Here is a 14,170-nt window from a genome sequence, read left to right as displayed (position 1 = left end):
ACTTTTAAGTCTGTTTCCCTTCAAATGTTGTTCCTTCACGTTAGAATAGTGCGGTGCCTTCACTGCTTGTCCTGTAATTACCACTCATGGCAGCAGAGGCCGCTGTTGCTGTTGCTTGGCAGAAGTTGCTCTAAATGATTTGATATTTAATTATGCATCATTTAAATTAAATGTTAATTATTTTGCATAACAGCTTTTTTAAAAACAGGTACATTTATGAATTGATTATAATTAAATACTATAATAAGGCTCCATAAATGTGTAGTAATTTATAAAATAAATGTGTGTAAATAAATCCCATATATTAAACTCACTACAAGATGGACTAAAGTGGAAATTCTGCAAAAAAGAAAATGTTGTAATCAAGTCCCATTTTTTGTTACTAGTCCCCTTTTCTCTGTTGTTGATTTATTTCTGTAAAATTCCTTAAACACAGGAAACTAGGCAGGATTTAAGGATAAATATGAGGCCAAAAGACTTCAGCTGGAGGGTTTTTACAGTGGCTAAACAAACCCTGCAGGCGTCATTATGAGAGCACAAAGAGAGAAAAGAGGACAGGTAAAATGGACAGCAGCAGAGGAAAGGAGAGGGACATAAAGGGAACGTTTCCAGTGGATGAAGCATCGGTGGAGGTGGAGGAGCTCTGGAAGGTGACGAAGCCCGGCTGGTTGCTGGTGATTTGGCTGTTAATCCAGGTCTGGTACTCGGACACTCTGGCGTAGACTCCGGGGAAATTGGGCACAGCACAGCCGTTTCCAAAACTCACCACTCCGGCCTGGACCCACCTAGAGCCGTCTTTGCTCACCATCGGGCCGCCTGAATCCCCCTGCACAGGTGGAGCACATCATCAGCAAATGCAACAGTGATCAAATTTAGCCATTTATAGTTTGTGGTGAAATGAGAGTCACTCCTATCCAATCAATCATAATTCAGATGATTGGTACATATCGCTACATATCACAACCTGTGTACTGAAGTTCTTTGACGTTGAAGTTCTTTATATCTCATTCGTTTTCTGTGTTTTACTGTAAAGCTTTACTGAGCTTATCTGTGTTTGAAATGTACTGTACAAATAAAACTGACTTGACTTGAATCATCCTTTACAGACGTGGGTATGAAAATAAAGCATATGCAGGTTGATGGAGGAGTGTTTTGCAGACTCACCTGGCAAGAGTCCTTTCCTCCTTCTGTTAAACCAGCACAGATCATGTTGTTTGTGAGAATACTGTAGGATTCGGTACACCGGCTGTTAGACACGACGGGAACATTCACCTCCTGCAGCGTCTGTGGGGAAGGAAGGGAAACTGGAAAACAAAAAAGATATTACTCACTGAGCTGAACGGGCTGAACTATGCTGTCACAGCTGGAGATCGTGCTACTACTTATACGTTTCGATTAAGGTCATTAAATCAAATTAGGAGTTAAATCAAACCAAAATAATACTGTAGCAGTGGCTAAAGAGCTTTACTCAGTCTTTGAGTAAATTAATGTGCTGTAAAAAGAGTTTAAATATCCTGTCAGGCCTAAAATGAAGGACATATGTATATCAAACAAAAGTTTGGACCTGAATCATTTGTTATATCTCGTTCATCTGGGAGCCAAAGATCTTTAGTTGCATCTGAGGTTGGTAGATTCAAAAATAGGAAAATGATTGTATCAGCTGTATGATTTGGGTGAAGTACAAAGTCTTATTGTCTTTTCTGATGTTCAAACTAACACGCTTTAAGAGAGTTAAATTTCCATGACCTGTCTCAACAAAACCCTGAAATATTCTGGATGAAGAGAAACTGGATAAGCTGTTTGATTTTGACGTGTTTACACTTGCTAATTTTGTCTTAAAAGCCTGGAAAAGAACACAAAACAGACTGTTTAACTAGTGCTAAATGTCAGTGATTTATGAATTTTGTTATGGACATGAACATGTGAAAATTGGAGACTTTTGGAGGCATTTTGGAGTATTGTTTGAAGACGTAAACACAATTTGAGGTGTCTTGTAAACCCATTCAAATGTAGTTTTATCCACACCACAACAATAAATACTTTCTTCATGCATGCACTATTAACAATAAATTTAAAAATTACTAAATGAGGTCTCACCATCAGTCCGGATGTCCCCCCATCCAGTGACCCAGCAAGTGGTTCCGGCCCCGAAGACGCTGCCCGCCGCCGCCAGACACACAGGTCTGATGTAGTTGGTGAAGTCAACAGTTGAGGACAGCCGCAACAAGGCGATGTCGTTGTCATTTGTGTTGCTATCATAGTTTGGATGCGTGATGACCTGGGACACTGTCCGAGACACCTCGTTTGGATTCAGGCTTTGTTGGTTCTCACGTCCGAGATAAACCTGCAAACCTAATGTGCTGGTGCTGAGGGAAAAAAAGACAACGATTGAAAACTATTGACATATGTGACAATAACATATCAGGGAATTTTACACTGATGTGGTTGTAAAAAAAAAAAAAAAAAGTTCTGATACACAAATCTGTTTTCAATTTTTGGACTTTTTCTCTAATCTTTGATTTTTGCTGAAATATTGGATCATTTGAACATTTATTGAAATGAAAGCATGTGAGAAGTTTAGAGGGAAAAATCACTATTTGGTGGAGCTGTTAACAACTCATAGACATGTGAAATGTGACAAGGAAACAAGCTACACGCTGATGATATGCAAGAGGTCACAAGACTAAAAGGTTGGAAGCAACTGGTTTAATATTTAACAATTTGTTGTATTTTATAAATTTATCATGTTTTTAGGTAAAATCTTTAACCTGCTAAGTAACTACAGCTGTCAAATAAATGTAGTGGAGTAGAAAGTACATAGTAGCATCAAATGGAAATACTCAAGTAAAGTACAAGTACCTCAAAATTGTACTTAAATACAGAACTTGAGTAAATGTACTCTGTTACTTTCCACCACTGCTGAGTGATCATGTGATCATGAGGGTATCACCTGGGGAAACAGTGAGCTGCAGTCAGGATCCACTGGTTGTTGATCAGAGATCCCCCACAGAAATGTCTGCCGTTACTGTGCAGACTGGCCTGCCAGGGCCAGGCCCCCGCAGCAGCATCTTCACCTCCTACGATCTTTGTGTTGAGCGGTGCGTTGCCACAAACTGCAGGAGACACAGTTGATTTTAGACGAGCAGAGACTGAAATATCTCAACAACTATCACATGAACTGCAATGAAAGACATTCATGTTCCCCAGAGGATGAATCCGACTGACTTTGGTGATCCTCTGACTTTTCCTCTAGCGCCACCATAAGGTCAACTTTTGAACTTTGAATAGAGCCAGACTAGCTTCAGTCTTTATGCTAAGCTAATTACCTCCTGACTGCTCTTAACACTCTGAAATTAGACTGATATTGATCTTCTCATCTAACTCTTGGCAAAAAAAGTGAATGTGATGTGTCAAATGTGCGCTGACTTATTTCTCTGAGGTGATAAAAAGCAGCGAAATGATCAGAATCAGCCCAGTTAAGGCCTCAAATGAAGCATGTTAACGTTAGCATGATAGCATTCTATGTTTGTATTAAGCTGGGGATTCAGTATTAGCTCTGTCGTGGAGTTTTTGGATGGGTGAAAATTTTGTGGTTTTGTTGCTGCTGGATTCATCCTCAGGGGAACATGACAATTTTATGTCTGTGGAGAAACAAAATTTCACTTTGGGGCAAAGTGTTTGACACATTTACTGACAAACACATTAATAGTGTGGCTAAAAACCACTGAGTTTGACTATTCAAACCTGGACTGAATTAAAGTTGTGAGTCCAAAGGTTGTTTTGAACCCTGTTCCACATTTGAAACCTTAATTCTTTTTTCTTTTTTTATCATTTCAACAATTTTATTGTTAGTAAGACAGTTAATAATAGAACAACTGACTTGATAAGAACATTTTGAATCCCAGCGAAAACACCACAATAGTTTAAAAACAAAGAAAATAAAACAAAACCCAACCTGCCCTTTACTGCTACAATAATATCCCACATTCACCCCCCCTTAACCACACACTTAAAGTTCTTGCACACACAGGCCTATGAATACACATTCAAAAAGAAAACAGGCAAAATCAAATAAGTAAAACAAATTGTGGCTGAGATATTTGTATTTGAAGACCAGGCTTGATAACTGTACACCCTTCAGACCTTAAAAGAAAAAGCTGTGAAGCAGTTTAGTGTAAATAGGCTTATTTTAAACCAATAATAGAAGATATAGTCTGAACTTAGGTGCTTAAAATAAATAATTAGAGATTTCCAATTATGATAAACAACTATTTGAAGCTCCACATAAGGTGAACTTTATTTCCTCTAATTTTAACAGCGATATATCATCTCTCATTTGAACGAGGGAGGATGAGGCGCTTTCCACAGCAAAAGAATTCTCCTTTGAGCAGTCAGAGAGGTGAAAGCTCCGACGTCGGACGTGTGTGGAAGTTCATCAGGTGGTGTATTGAAGACGTTATAAGAGGAGAATGGGTCAAAAACTTCTGAAAAGTTTCAAAAAAACATTACTGAAACCATTTGGGCATGACCAAAACATGTGAGTAGAGATGTATCGGTACACCGTTTCTACTGTATACCACAGTGCAACATGCTCAGTAACTCCAAGTAACATAATTATCATGATAATAGTGTTTACTGTGATATTTTTACCTACAATAATAATTGTAGCTTGAAAATTTGATCCCAGCACATCCCTACATGTGAGTATAGTCACGGGAGGGGCGGAATAGGGACTCTATAAAACCTTCATTCTTGTGTGTAAACAGAAAAGAGGATCTTGGCAAAAGAAATAATGAATAAATGAAAGTGAAAAAACTAAACTCACCATCCAACTGTGCGTTGCCTCCTGCAAGAGAGAAAATAAATTAATCATTTGTTTGCCGTCCAGGAAACCGTCTACTTGTTCTCGGTAATCTGTTTATGAAGTTGTTATTATGCAGACTCCCTCTGGTATTAAAAAGGTTTTGACACACAGGTATAATTACTTTCACCGGGAAACTGTTTCCATTATGACATGCTTTTGGGTGAGGCAGGTCAAAGTACATTAATTGCAGTAGGTGTCCCAACAAACACATTTACATGAAACTAGAAAACATTTAGCTGCTAAACACAAATAAGAGGAGGAGATGAAGTAGCTGAAAAGCTTATTTCTAGTGGTAAAAACTTCAGAAATGTAAATTACTGAAGACATTAACATGACTTTGTATAAAAACTGACTGAAACGGACTGAAACTCAGTTCTGTGAAGGGATTTGTAGTGTCAACACAGCGAGAGCCTCAAACTGGCTGTTCAGGAATTTCACGTTTTGCAGTGATTGAAAAAATATTTTAGATGCGAGCACTGACAATGATGACGCAGCAGGAAATACCTGTCAGTTCATCTCTTTTACATTACCTCACCTGTAAGTTGTGTATTTTACATATCAGTCACTTTTATGGTCCAATAAAGTACATTTTTACTTTTACTACTTTATTATCATGTTAGTACTCATAAAGTGAAAATATAAACTAAATATAAACTGCCTTGTCCAGAGAGTAAAATGAGAGAGCAAATACACACAGTTTTACATTTTGTTGTAGTTGTTTTGCATGCTAGAAGATCATTTGAATTCTCATTTGTGTATATTACTATTTTCTTTTTAACTTTAATGGCCATTGATCATAATCATGAAAGGAAATTTTACAGGTAAAAAGTCAAACTTCCTTCAGTTTTCACAAACAGCACATTGGCTTCTAATCCAAAGGCTGTGAAAGCTCTTAATACCTGTTTCTGTTGTAAAAGTCTTTGCATGAACTGTAACTCCCCCGATTCTTCTGTCTGATGTATATTTTGTGTAAAAATAATGTATCATACTTTCATCAAAGTTATAACACAGTTTTTATAGAATCGGTTTTACAGATGTTTCGACTCAACGGTTATTTTGAAAGCTGTAGTTCAGTTTTATAATGAGAGATGTTTTCCACTCTTTCTACAACATCTGTCAGTACAAAGAAGTACGATCCAACAGCAGCACAAAAATGACCATCAAGTTTAGAAAATGATTTCAACAAAAGCTGAATATTATACTTGCTATATAATCAAAACTAAAGTTATCTAACAGTTTTAATGATCAATCAACTGTTTCAGTAAGTTTTCAAGCAAAAGTACCAAACATTCGATGGTTCCAGCTTCTTAAATGTGAGAATTTGCTGCTTTTCTTGGTCTTACGTGATCATAAACTTAATCTCTGTGGGTTTGAGACTGTCGATCAGACAAAACAAGACATTTGTAAACTGTCACCTTGGACATTTTTCACAGTTTTCAGACCAAAAGATGAATCGATAATGAAAATAAAGTAGATAATTACACTGGACTACAGATTTATTTTCACTCTAGTTGTTAGCAGTATATAGCAGCACTCACCTGTAATCATTACAGTCATCAGCACGACGTAACAAACAAGCAGCTTCATGGTGAGATTCTTCCAACTGTGTCTCCAGATCGGAGTGTTGAACTGATTTGATCTGAGCAGGAAGGCGTGACTCTGCTGAACCTGCCCCCCTGTCAGGTGCAGTGTGTCACTGTCATGCTTCGTCTGCAGCGACACTTCACATGACACATACGCCCTTCTTTACAAACATTTCCAAAACTAACCAGTGGTGGACTGTAACTAAGTACATTTACTCAATTACTGTGTTTCCTACCGCTCTTCATGATCATCTTTAACATTAAAGAAAGCAATAAAATTATCTGCAGCCAACAAAGAGAAAGAGTCCACACGAATGAACCAGTGTTGTGATATTCAGTGGTAGACAGTAACTAAGTACATTTACTCAAATATTGTAGTAAAGTACAATTTTGAGGTACAAAAAGCAGCACAAAAATTACCTTTAGAAAATAATTCCAATAAAAGCGGAACAATATACCTGTTATATAATAAATAATGATGTGAATGAGCTCTGGGAGGCACTAATCAGTGACGTAAATGAGCATGGATTTACGGATTGACTTAATTGATTGAACTGAATACAGGTGTTACTGGTTGCAGACAAAAGACTGGGCAGACGACACTGACTCTGCTAAACCCTCCGTCCTCTAAGGTGCAGTGTGTTGCTGTCATGCTTTGTCTACGATGACACTTCACATGACACACACACCCTGCTGTATAAACATATGTAAATACAGCCAGTGATGGAAAAGTAACTAAATTCATTTACTCAAGTATTGTACTTAAGTACAGTTTTGAGGTACTTGTACTTTACTTGAGTATTTCCATGTGATGCTACTTTCTACATTTCAGAGGGAAATATTGTACTTTCTACTCCACTACATTTATTTGACAGCTTTAGTTACTTTTCAGATGAAGATTTGACACAATGGATAATATAACAATCTTTTAAAATACAACACATTGTTAAAGATGAAACCAGTGGTTTCCAACCTTTTTGGCTTTTGACGTCTTACAAAAAGCAGTGTGTAGTCGGGGTCACATTTCACATGTCTATGAGTTGTTAACAGCTCCACCAAATAGTGATTTTTCCCTCTAAACTTCTCACATGCTTTCATTTCAATAAATGTTCAAATGATCCAATATTTCAGCAAAAATCAAAGATTAGAGAAAAAGTCCAAAAATCTGAATACTTCTTCCTACTGAATATAGCTGCCAGCAGGGTCAGACCTGGACTTTTGGGGCCCTGAGTGTTGCTGATGTTCCTGTTTTGAGCTCTAAAGACTGAAGCCCCCAAGACTGACGTCACCTGTGACCTGTAACAGAGTTTCACAATTTTTCAAGTCAGTCCTAAAAAACTAGTCAACTGCCCAAATGAATACTGACACTTGTTTTTCTTGCTGTAATCAAAGGGAGTTATTCTCAGTTTAAATTTCATATTAAATATAAAGAGCAAAAATGTGGCAGACAGCAAACCCCGAGACACTGAGAAGAAATGCTGCAAACTCACAATTATCACAATAATTTGAAAAATGCTATAATCATGTAAAACAGTACAAATAGTAGCCAGTGGTGGAAGAAGTTACTTAATTAAATGTTAGTTCACTAGAGACACACTTTTACATTTAAACATCCTGCCTCATTTCCAAATATCACATAACCAGTGTGTTATCGGGGTTGTAGAGTGTCCTCTGACCATGGAAACAGTCTAATCTGGGATTTGTCTTAGTTGCGACCTCAAGTCTTGAAATAATAAACAAAAGTAGTAGTAGTAAGTTATTTTGAGATTTCAAACAAGACAATGTAAAGCTAATAACTACAGTATATCTGCCATTTTCAAAGCAAATTAAAGACCTTTTTATTCAGCCAAGCATTTTCTGAAAGGGACTCACAGTACATGTTAAGTGTGTATGTACTGAATGTGTATGAATTATTATGTAAAGCACTTTGAACTGCCTTTGTATGAAATGGTGCAAATAAAGTTTGAATTTGATTGATCATATCTGTAGCCTAATTAAATATACAGATAAAGAGATTTATGCAAGATAAAGCAATCGGTATTTTTTGTCTACATAAATTAGAGCTGTAATCACATAATTGAAGAGATTGACTGTTAGATGAAACATAATTTGTGTAAATGATCATAGGCTAATTGAAAATCCTTGTTACTCCTGTGTATACACAATATTAGTAAAAGATACATTTAACAGCATTTAAAAATATTATTGTTGTCTGATGTTATCTATGAGTGACAACACAAATTACGAAAATCAATTTTAATGTTGGATCAGCGTAGATATTGGAATAAATACCGCTACCAGGTGTTTTCTTGTGGTAAAATAAACCTTTCACCATAAGAAACTCTCCATTTTAGGTTGTTTTGGTCGTTAATCTACAACCTTCTTTAGAAAGTTTTGATAAATCATTATTCTCCTCTCGAAATTTCGGCATTAAAGTAATCTAGTCCCTACTAAATTATTAAAATATGAATTGTACATTTAAATGGAGTGATTGGACCATTACTAATGTTTTAACAGAGATTAATCAATCCGATACGTTTGCTTCATTAAATTAAGAAACTTAACTGTTTTTTCTGTTTAATCTGTCCATATTTATTCTGTCCCGCTCGATTTATTCTGAATTTTATGTGTTTTGTTGTTTTTTAAACCGTCGAGTTTGTTCTCGGGATTTCTCATTGAGTCCAGAAGCTGGTAGAAACTTCTGAGACCACGCCCCCGTTCTGCGTCATCACGATGAGTCACCGGCGCTGAGCTCTGTGATTGGACGAGAAACTCGGGAAAGCTCGAGAAGTAACTAGAGGGGCACGCGAACAGTATAAATATGAAATGACGGTTACCAGCAGCATTGAGACGGTCAACAAGAAAACCGGCAAGAAGAACGACACAGCAGGACAGTAACCTCTTCCATCATCGCCATATCCTCATCTTTCAACGAGAGTAAGTACCTTACTTTACCTTACTGTTTTTAGAGTTTTAAAATATATCTGTTAATGTTAAAATGCCGCTAAGAAACTCAATTTGACAACTGTAAAATTTTCAGCTACTTTGGTCATCAGATTGATGTACAGTCCTTTGAAACTCATTTTAAGAATTTCCAGTAATCACTGATGTTTTCTTGAAATGTCGGCATTGCTGTATTCCAGAGTTTTAGAATATAAATACGTTTGATTTAATAGAATCTGTTCTGTTCAACCAAACTCCATATGGAAAATTGTCAATTTTAGGCTGCTTTGGTTAGATTAATGTACAGTTCTATGAAACTCATTTTAAGAATTTCCACCAATCATTGATGTTTCCTCAAAATCTCAGCCTTGCTGTAATCCACTTTAAAGAGAAGCTATGATAATTCTGAGCAATAATGCTAAATTTATGTAAATTGCCCCCTAAACAGCCTGCTGGAGGACAGAGGGGAATCTGGGCTGTAAGGAATGATAGAGTTAGAAAAATCTGAACAACTTTTGGTGAATAAAATGTCACAGATATGTTTAAAATAGACTCAGTATTTGTAAAAATGAGCCAAAAAAGCCATAATACCAGATAATCAACTGATGCAGTATTTTGATGTATGATTTCTCTTTTTATGACATTACATACTGATGTCAAAAGGGATGTTTGGGGATGAGCAACACATTAATGATTAATTCAGAATTCCAGTTCAGCTGCTGGCTGAACACTGATGTATGTTATGTTACTTTTCTAATTTCACTTTCTAATTTCTGTCTCTGCATCTTTAGGACACAAATTCAAAACAACCAAGATGTCTGCAGCTAAAGGTGTAGCTATCGGCATTGACCTGGGTACCACCTACTCCTGTGTGGGGGTTTTCCAGCATGGAAAAGTAGAAATCATCGCCAATGACCAGGGCAACAGGACCACCCCCAGCTATGTGGCGTTCACGGACACAGAGAGGCTGATCGGGGACGCAGCCAAGAACCAGGTGGCTTTGAATCCCAGCAACACTGTATTTGATGCCAAACGACTGATTGGAAGAAAGTTTGATGAGCCAGTGGTGCAGGCAGACATGAAGCACTGGCCCTTCAAGGTGGTCGGAGATGGAGGGAAGCCAAAAATTCAAGTGGAATACAAAGGGGAGAACAAAACCTTCAACCCTGAGGAGGTCTCCTCCATGGTCCTGGTGAAGATGAAGGAGATTGCTGAGGCCTACCTCGGCCAAACGGTGTCCAACGCAGTCATTACAGTCCCAGCATACTTCAACGACTCACAGCGTCAGGCCACTAAAGACGCAGGCGTCATTGCAGGACTGAATGTCCTGAGGATCATCAACGAGCCCACAGCAGCTGCCATTGCATACGGTCTGGACAAAGGCAAGTCAGCAGAACGTAACGTCCTGATCTTTGACCTGGGCGGAGGCACCTTTGACGTGTCCATCCTGACAATCGAAGACGGTATCTTTGAGGTCAAAGCCACAGCTGGAGACACTCACCTGGGTGGAGAAGACTTTGACAACCGCATGGTCAACCATTTTGTGGAGGAGTTCAAGAGGAAACACAAGAAGGACATCAGTCATAACAAGAGAGCATTGAGGAGGCTGCGCACAGCTTGTGAGAGGGCCAAGAGAACCCTGTCCTCCAGCTCCCAGGCCAGCATTGAGATCGACTCTCTGTTTGAGGGTGTTGACTTCTACACCTCCATCACCAGGGCTCGCTTCGAGGAGCTGTGCTCTGACCTGTTCAGGGGAACATTAGAGCCAGTGGAGAAAGCCCTGAGGGATGCCAAAATGGACAAGGGACAGATTCACGACATCGTCCTGGTTGGAGGCTCCACTCGAATCCCCAAAATCCAGAAACTCCTGCAGGATTTCTTCAATGGCAGGGAGCTGAACAAGAGCATCAACCCAGACGAGGCGGTGGCTTACGGTGCCGCCGTCCAGGCCGCCATTCTCTCAGGTGATACCTCAGGCAACGTTCAGGATCTGCTGCTGCTGGATGTGGCGCCTCTGTCCCTGGGTATCGAGACAGCCGGAGGAGTCATGACATCCCTGATTAAACGCAACACCACCATCCCCACTAAACAAACCCAGACCTTCACCACCTACTCTGACAACCAGCCCGGGGTCCTCATCCAAGTCTACGAAGGGGAGAGAGCCATGACCAAAGACAACAATCTGCTGGGCAAGTTTGAGCTGACAGGACTCCTACCTGCTCCTCGAGGGGTCCCACAGATCGAGGTCACCTTCGACATTGACGCCAACGGCATTTTGAACGTGTCGGCGGTGGACAAAAGCACTGGCAAAGAGAACAAGATCACCATCACCAACGATAAGGGCCGATTGAGCAAAGAAGAGATCGAGAGGATGGTGCAGGACGGTGAAAAATACAAAGCTGAGGATGAGCTTCAGAGGGACAAAATTGCTGCCAAGAACTCGCTGGAGTCCTACACCTTCAACATGAAGAGCAGTGTGCAGGACGAGAACATAAAGGGCAAAATCAGCGAGGAAGACCAGAAGAAGGTGATTGAGAAGTGTGACGAGACCATCAGCTGGCTAGAGAACAACCAGCTGGCTGATAAAGAGGAGTACCAACACCAGCAGAAAGAGCTGGAGAAAGTGTGTAACCCCGTCATCAGCAAGTTGTATCAGGGAGGAATGCCTGCAGGCAGCTGTGGACAGCAGGCACGAGCTGGCTCCCAGGGGCCCACCATTGAGGAAGTGGACTAAAGTGGCCTTTAATATGGACACTACAATCACTGGAACTGTTAAGTTTATATTATACCTTCTGTTTGTAAATTTAATGTCCTTATTGTATGTGATGTAGAGCAGGGGTCAGCAATTAGGTTAAAGAAGTGGCCTTTTTAATGTGTTTACAGGACCTTTCAATGCAGGGATGTTAAACAGTTCAGTGGAAACACAGTCCTATGTTTTGTTTATTTCTTTTAATTCATTTAAGAACAAAATAGATTTATAACACTGTTAAGGACTATCTGATGGGGGGAAAAACTTCATCAACACACCATGTATGTTCAACTTCCAACCATTTGTTTGTGAAGAACAAATCTATTCTGGTCCAACAGGCGGAAGTTATAGAATTCACACATCAAACTTGATTTTCTAGTGTAACTTAATTTCAGCACGATTCACTGTTCAAATAGTATGGCACAGCCATAGTTTTAATGCTTCTCCTGGTGTGGGGACAGTATTAGCTGTGACATGGTTATATTACAATAATGTGGATTTACAGGAGTATTGTGTTTATTTTGTTATCAACAGGAGATTTATGAGAAATGATGTGAAACTTTTGATGTAAACTATAAAAGTCAAAACTTTCATCAGGGGGCCAAAAAAGTTTGCTGTAGGGCTGCTGTTGGCCTAGCACTGATGTAGAGGTTAAACAGTCATAAAAGTTTTGAGAACTTACTCTTTGAAATGTTTTTTAATTTTTGCATTGCTGGACTTTGCAATAAATATGATTATTAAATCAATCTTTACATGCTCTTTGGTTTTATTTTCCTGGTTTTCATGTTATCAGTTTAGTTGACAGTGCATTTTAAATATTGAGTCCTCAGAATGTCCTTGGTTGAATTAGATAAAATCATAAAACCTACTACTGCTACTGATAATAACCAGATTATAAGAGGGGATGAGCTCTATTACAGACAGAGATAAACATGTGGGAGTGAATATACTGCGAAGAAAAAAATGTACCTCCAAAAAGCAGTGCAGTACATAGAACTGCCTTTAGATGTCGCACTTTCACTCAAGCTTTGGTAGATTGTTTCTTTGCTTTTTACAGTTTGGAGCCTCTTACCTATCTGACTCTTTTTTTAAAGGAGAAATGGATTTTCAATCAGTTTTAAAAATTGTCCTGTCATCAATTAATATTTTGTTTACTGGGGATCTCAACAACTAGTATCTTAAAGTGTCTCTTGACAATGAATCAGGGACAAAAACCAGCCAAATGACAAGGAATAAATGCTAAGAAGTAAAAGCAGAAAAGCAATATATTGTGCAGGTTACATGGTTTAGTTTACCTGTGAGTAACACAAGTGAGTAATTTGACCCCAGTGGTGGTGCTGACATAAAAATGGCTGAAAACTTCTACTGTGTTTTTACTCTAATGTTTAAAGTAACAATTTTAATGTCTCAAATGACAAAGTTTTATTGTGGACAGATGATTCCAGAGATATTCTGCAAAAAGAGCTTCTAAATCTGAACCAATAATTTTGATTTTTTTAAGCTATTTAATATGTAAAATGTTGCTATTTTAAAGCTTCCCTCCACTCAAAAACATGTTTTTCTTCTTGTTCTTTGAGTTGGATGTTGTTCTCTTCCCTGTGCAGAATGATGTATGTTTGTTTTCACATTAATCTGCTGAAGGAGGAAAGTTTCTCTGAGCTCACCTTAAATCTCAGTTTAACATGTGAACCTACAAGCAGGATTTTTGACATCACAACTAGTTTGTAGTTCAGGTGGTCTGGATCAGGTCTGCCTTCTGTCCCCAGAGTCAAAACTAAACATGGAGAAGCAGCGTTCAGTTTTTATGCTCCACATATCTGGAACAAACTCCCAGAGAACTGCAGGTCTGCAGCAACTCTCAGTTCTTTTAAATCACAGCTGAAGACTTTTCTGTTTGCATTTAATTAAACCAAATTTGAGGGTTAATATCTTACACTGCACTGTAACTTTTATTCTCCTGTTTTATCTGTCTTATTATATATTAGCTTCTTTTTATTTCCAAATTTAACACTTTTTGATTGTATTTAAATG

The 14,170-nt window shown here is 38.5% G+C and overlaps 2 protein-coding genes across 2 annotated transcripts; one reads left to right on the top strand and one right to left on the bottom strand.

Moving 5' to 3' along the window:
* Window positions 1-296: 296 nt before the first annotated feature.
* Window positions 297-6,546, bottom strand: LOC121884513 (serine protease 27-like). The gene is made up of 6 exons (XM_042393371.1): window positions 6,403-6,546; window positions 4,826-4,846; window positions 2,951-3,113; window positions 2,098-2,366; window positions 1,165-1,304; window positions 297-826 (listed from the first exon to the last, which is right to left on the bottom strand). Exons 1-6 carry the CDS (start codon window positions 6,449-6,451, stop codon window positions 527-529), a joined length of 942 nt encoding a protein of 313 aa, XP_042249305.1. The 5' UTR covers window positions 6,452-6,546; the 3' UTR covers window positions 297-526.
* A 2,731-nt stretch (window positions 6,547-9,277) lies between these two features.
* Window positions 9,278-12,885, top strand: LOC121884463 (heat shock 70 kDa protein 1-like). The gene is made up of 2 exons (XM_042393298.1): window positions 9,278-9,384; window positions 10,182-12,885. The coding sequence occupies exon 2, from the start codon at window positions 10,205-10,207 to the stop codon at window positions 12,122-12,124; it is 1,920 nt and encodes a 639-aa protein (XP_042249232.1). The 5' UTR covers window positions 9,278-9,384; window positions 10,182-10,204; the 3' UTR covers window positions 12,125-12,885.
* Window positions 12,886-14,170: the final 1,285 nt, after the last annotated feature.

Source organism: Thunnus maccoyii, chromosome 18 (assembly GCF_910596095.1).
Source record: "Thunnus maccoyii chromosome 18, fThuMac1.1, whole genome shotgun sequence".
In the NCBI taxonomy this organism is placed as follows: Eukaryota; Metazoa; Chordata; class Actinopteri; order Scombriformes; family Scombridae; genus Thunnus; species Thunnus maccoyii.
The sequence above is the reverse complement of the archived record's forward strand: the minus strand, read 5'-3'. Positions and strand labels throughout refer to the sequence as shown.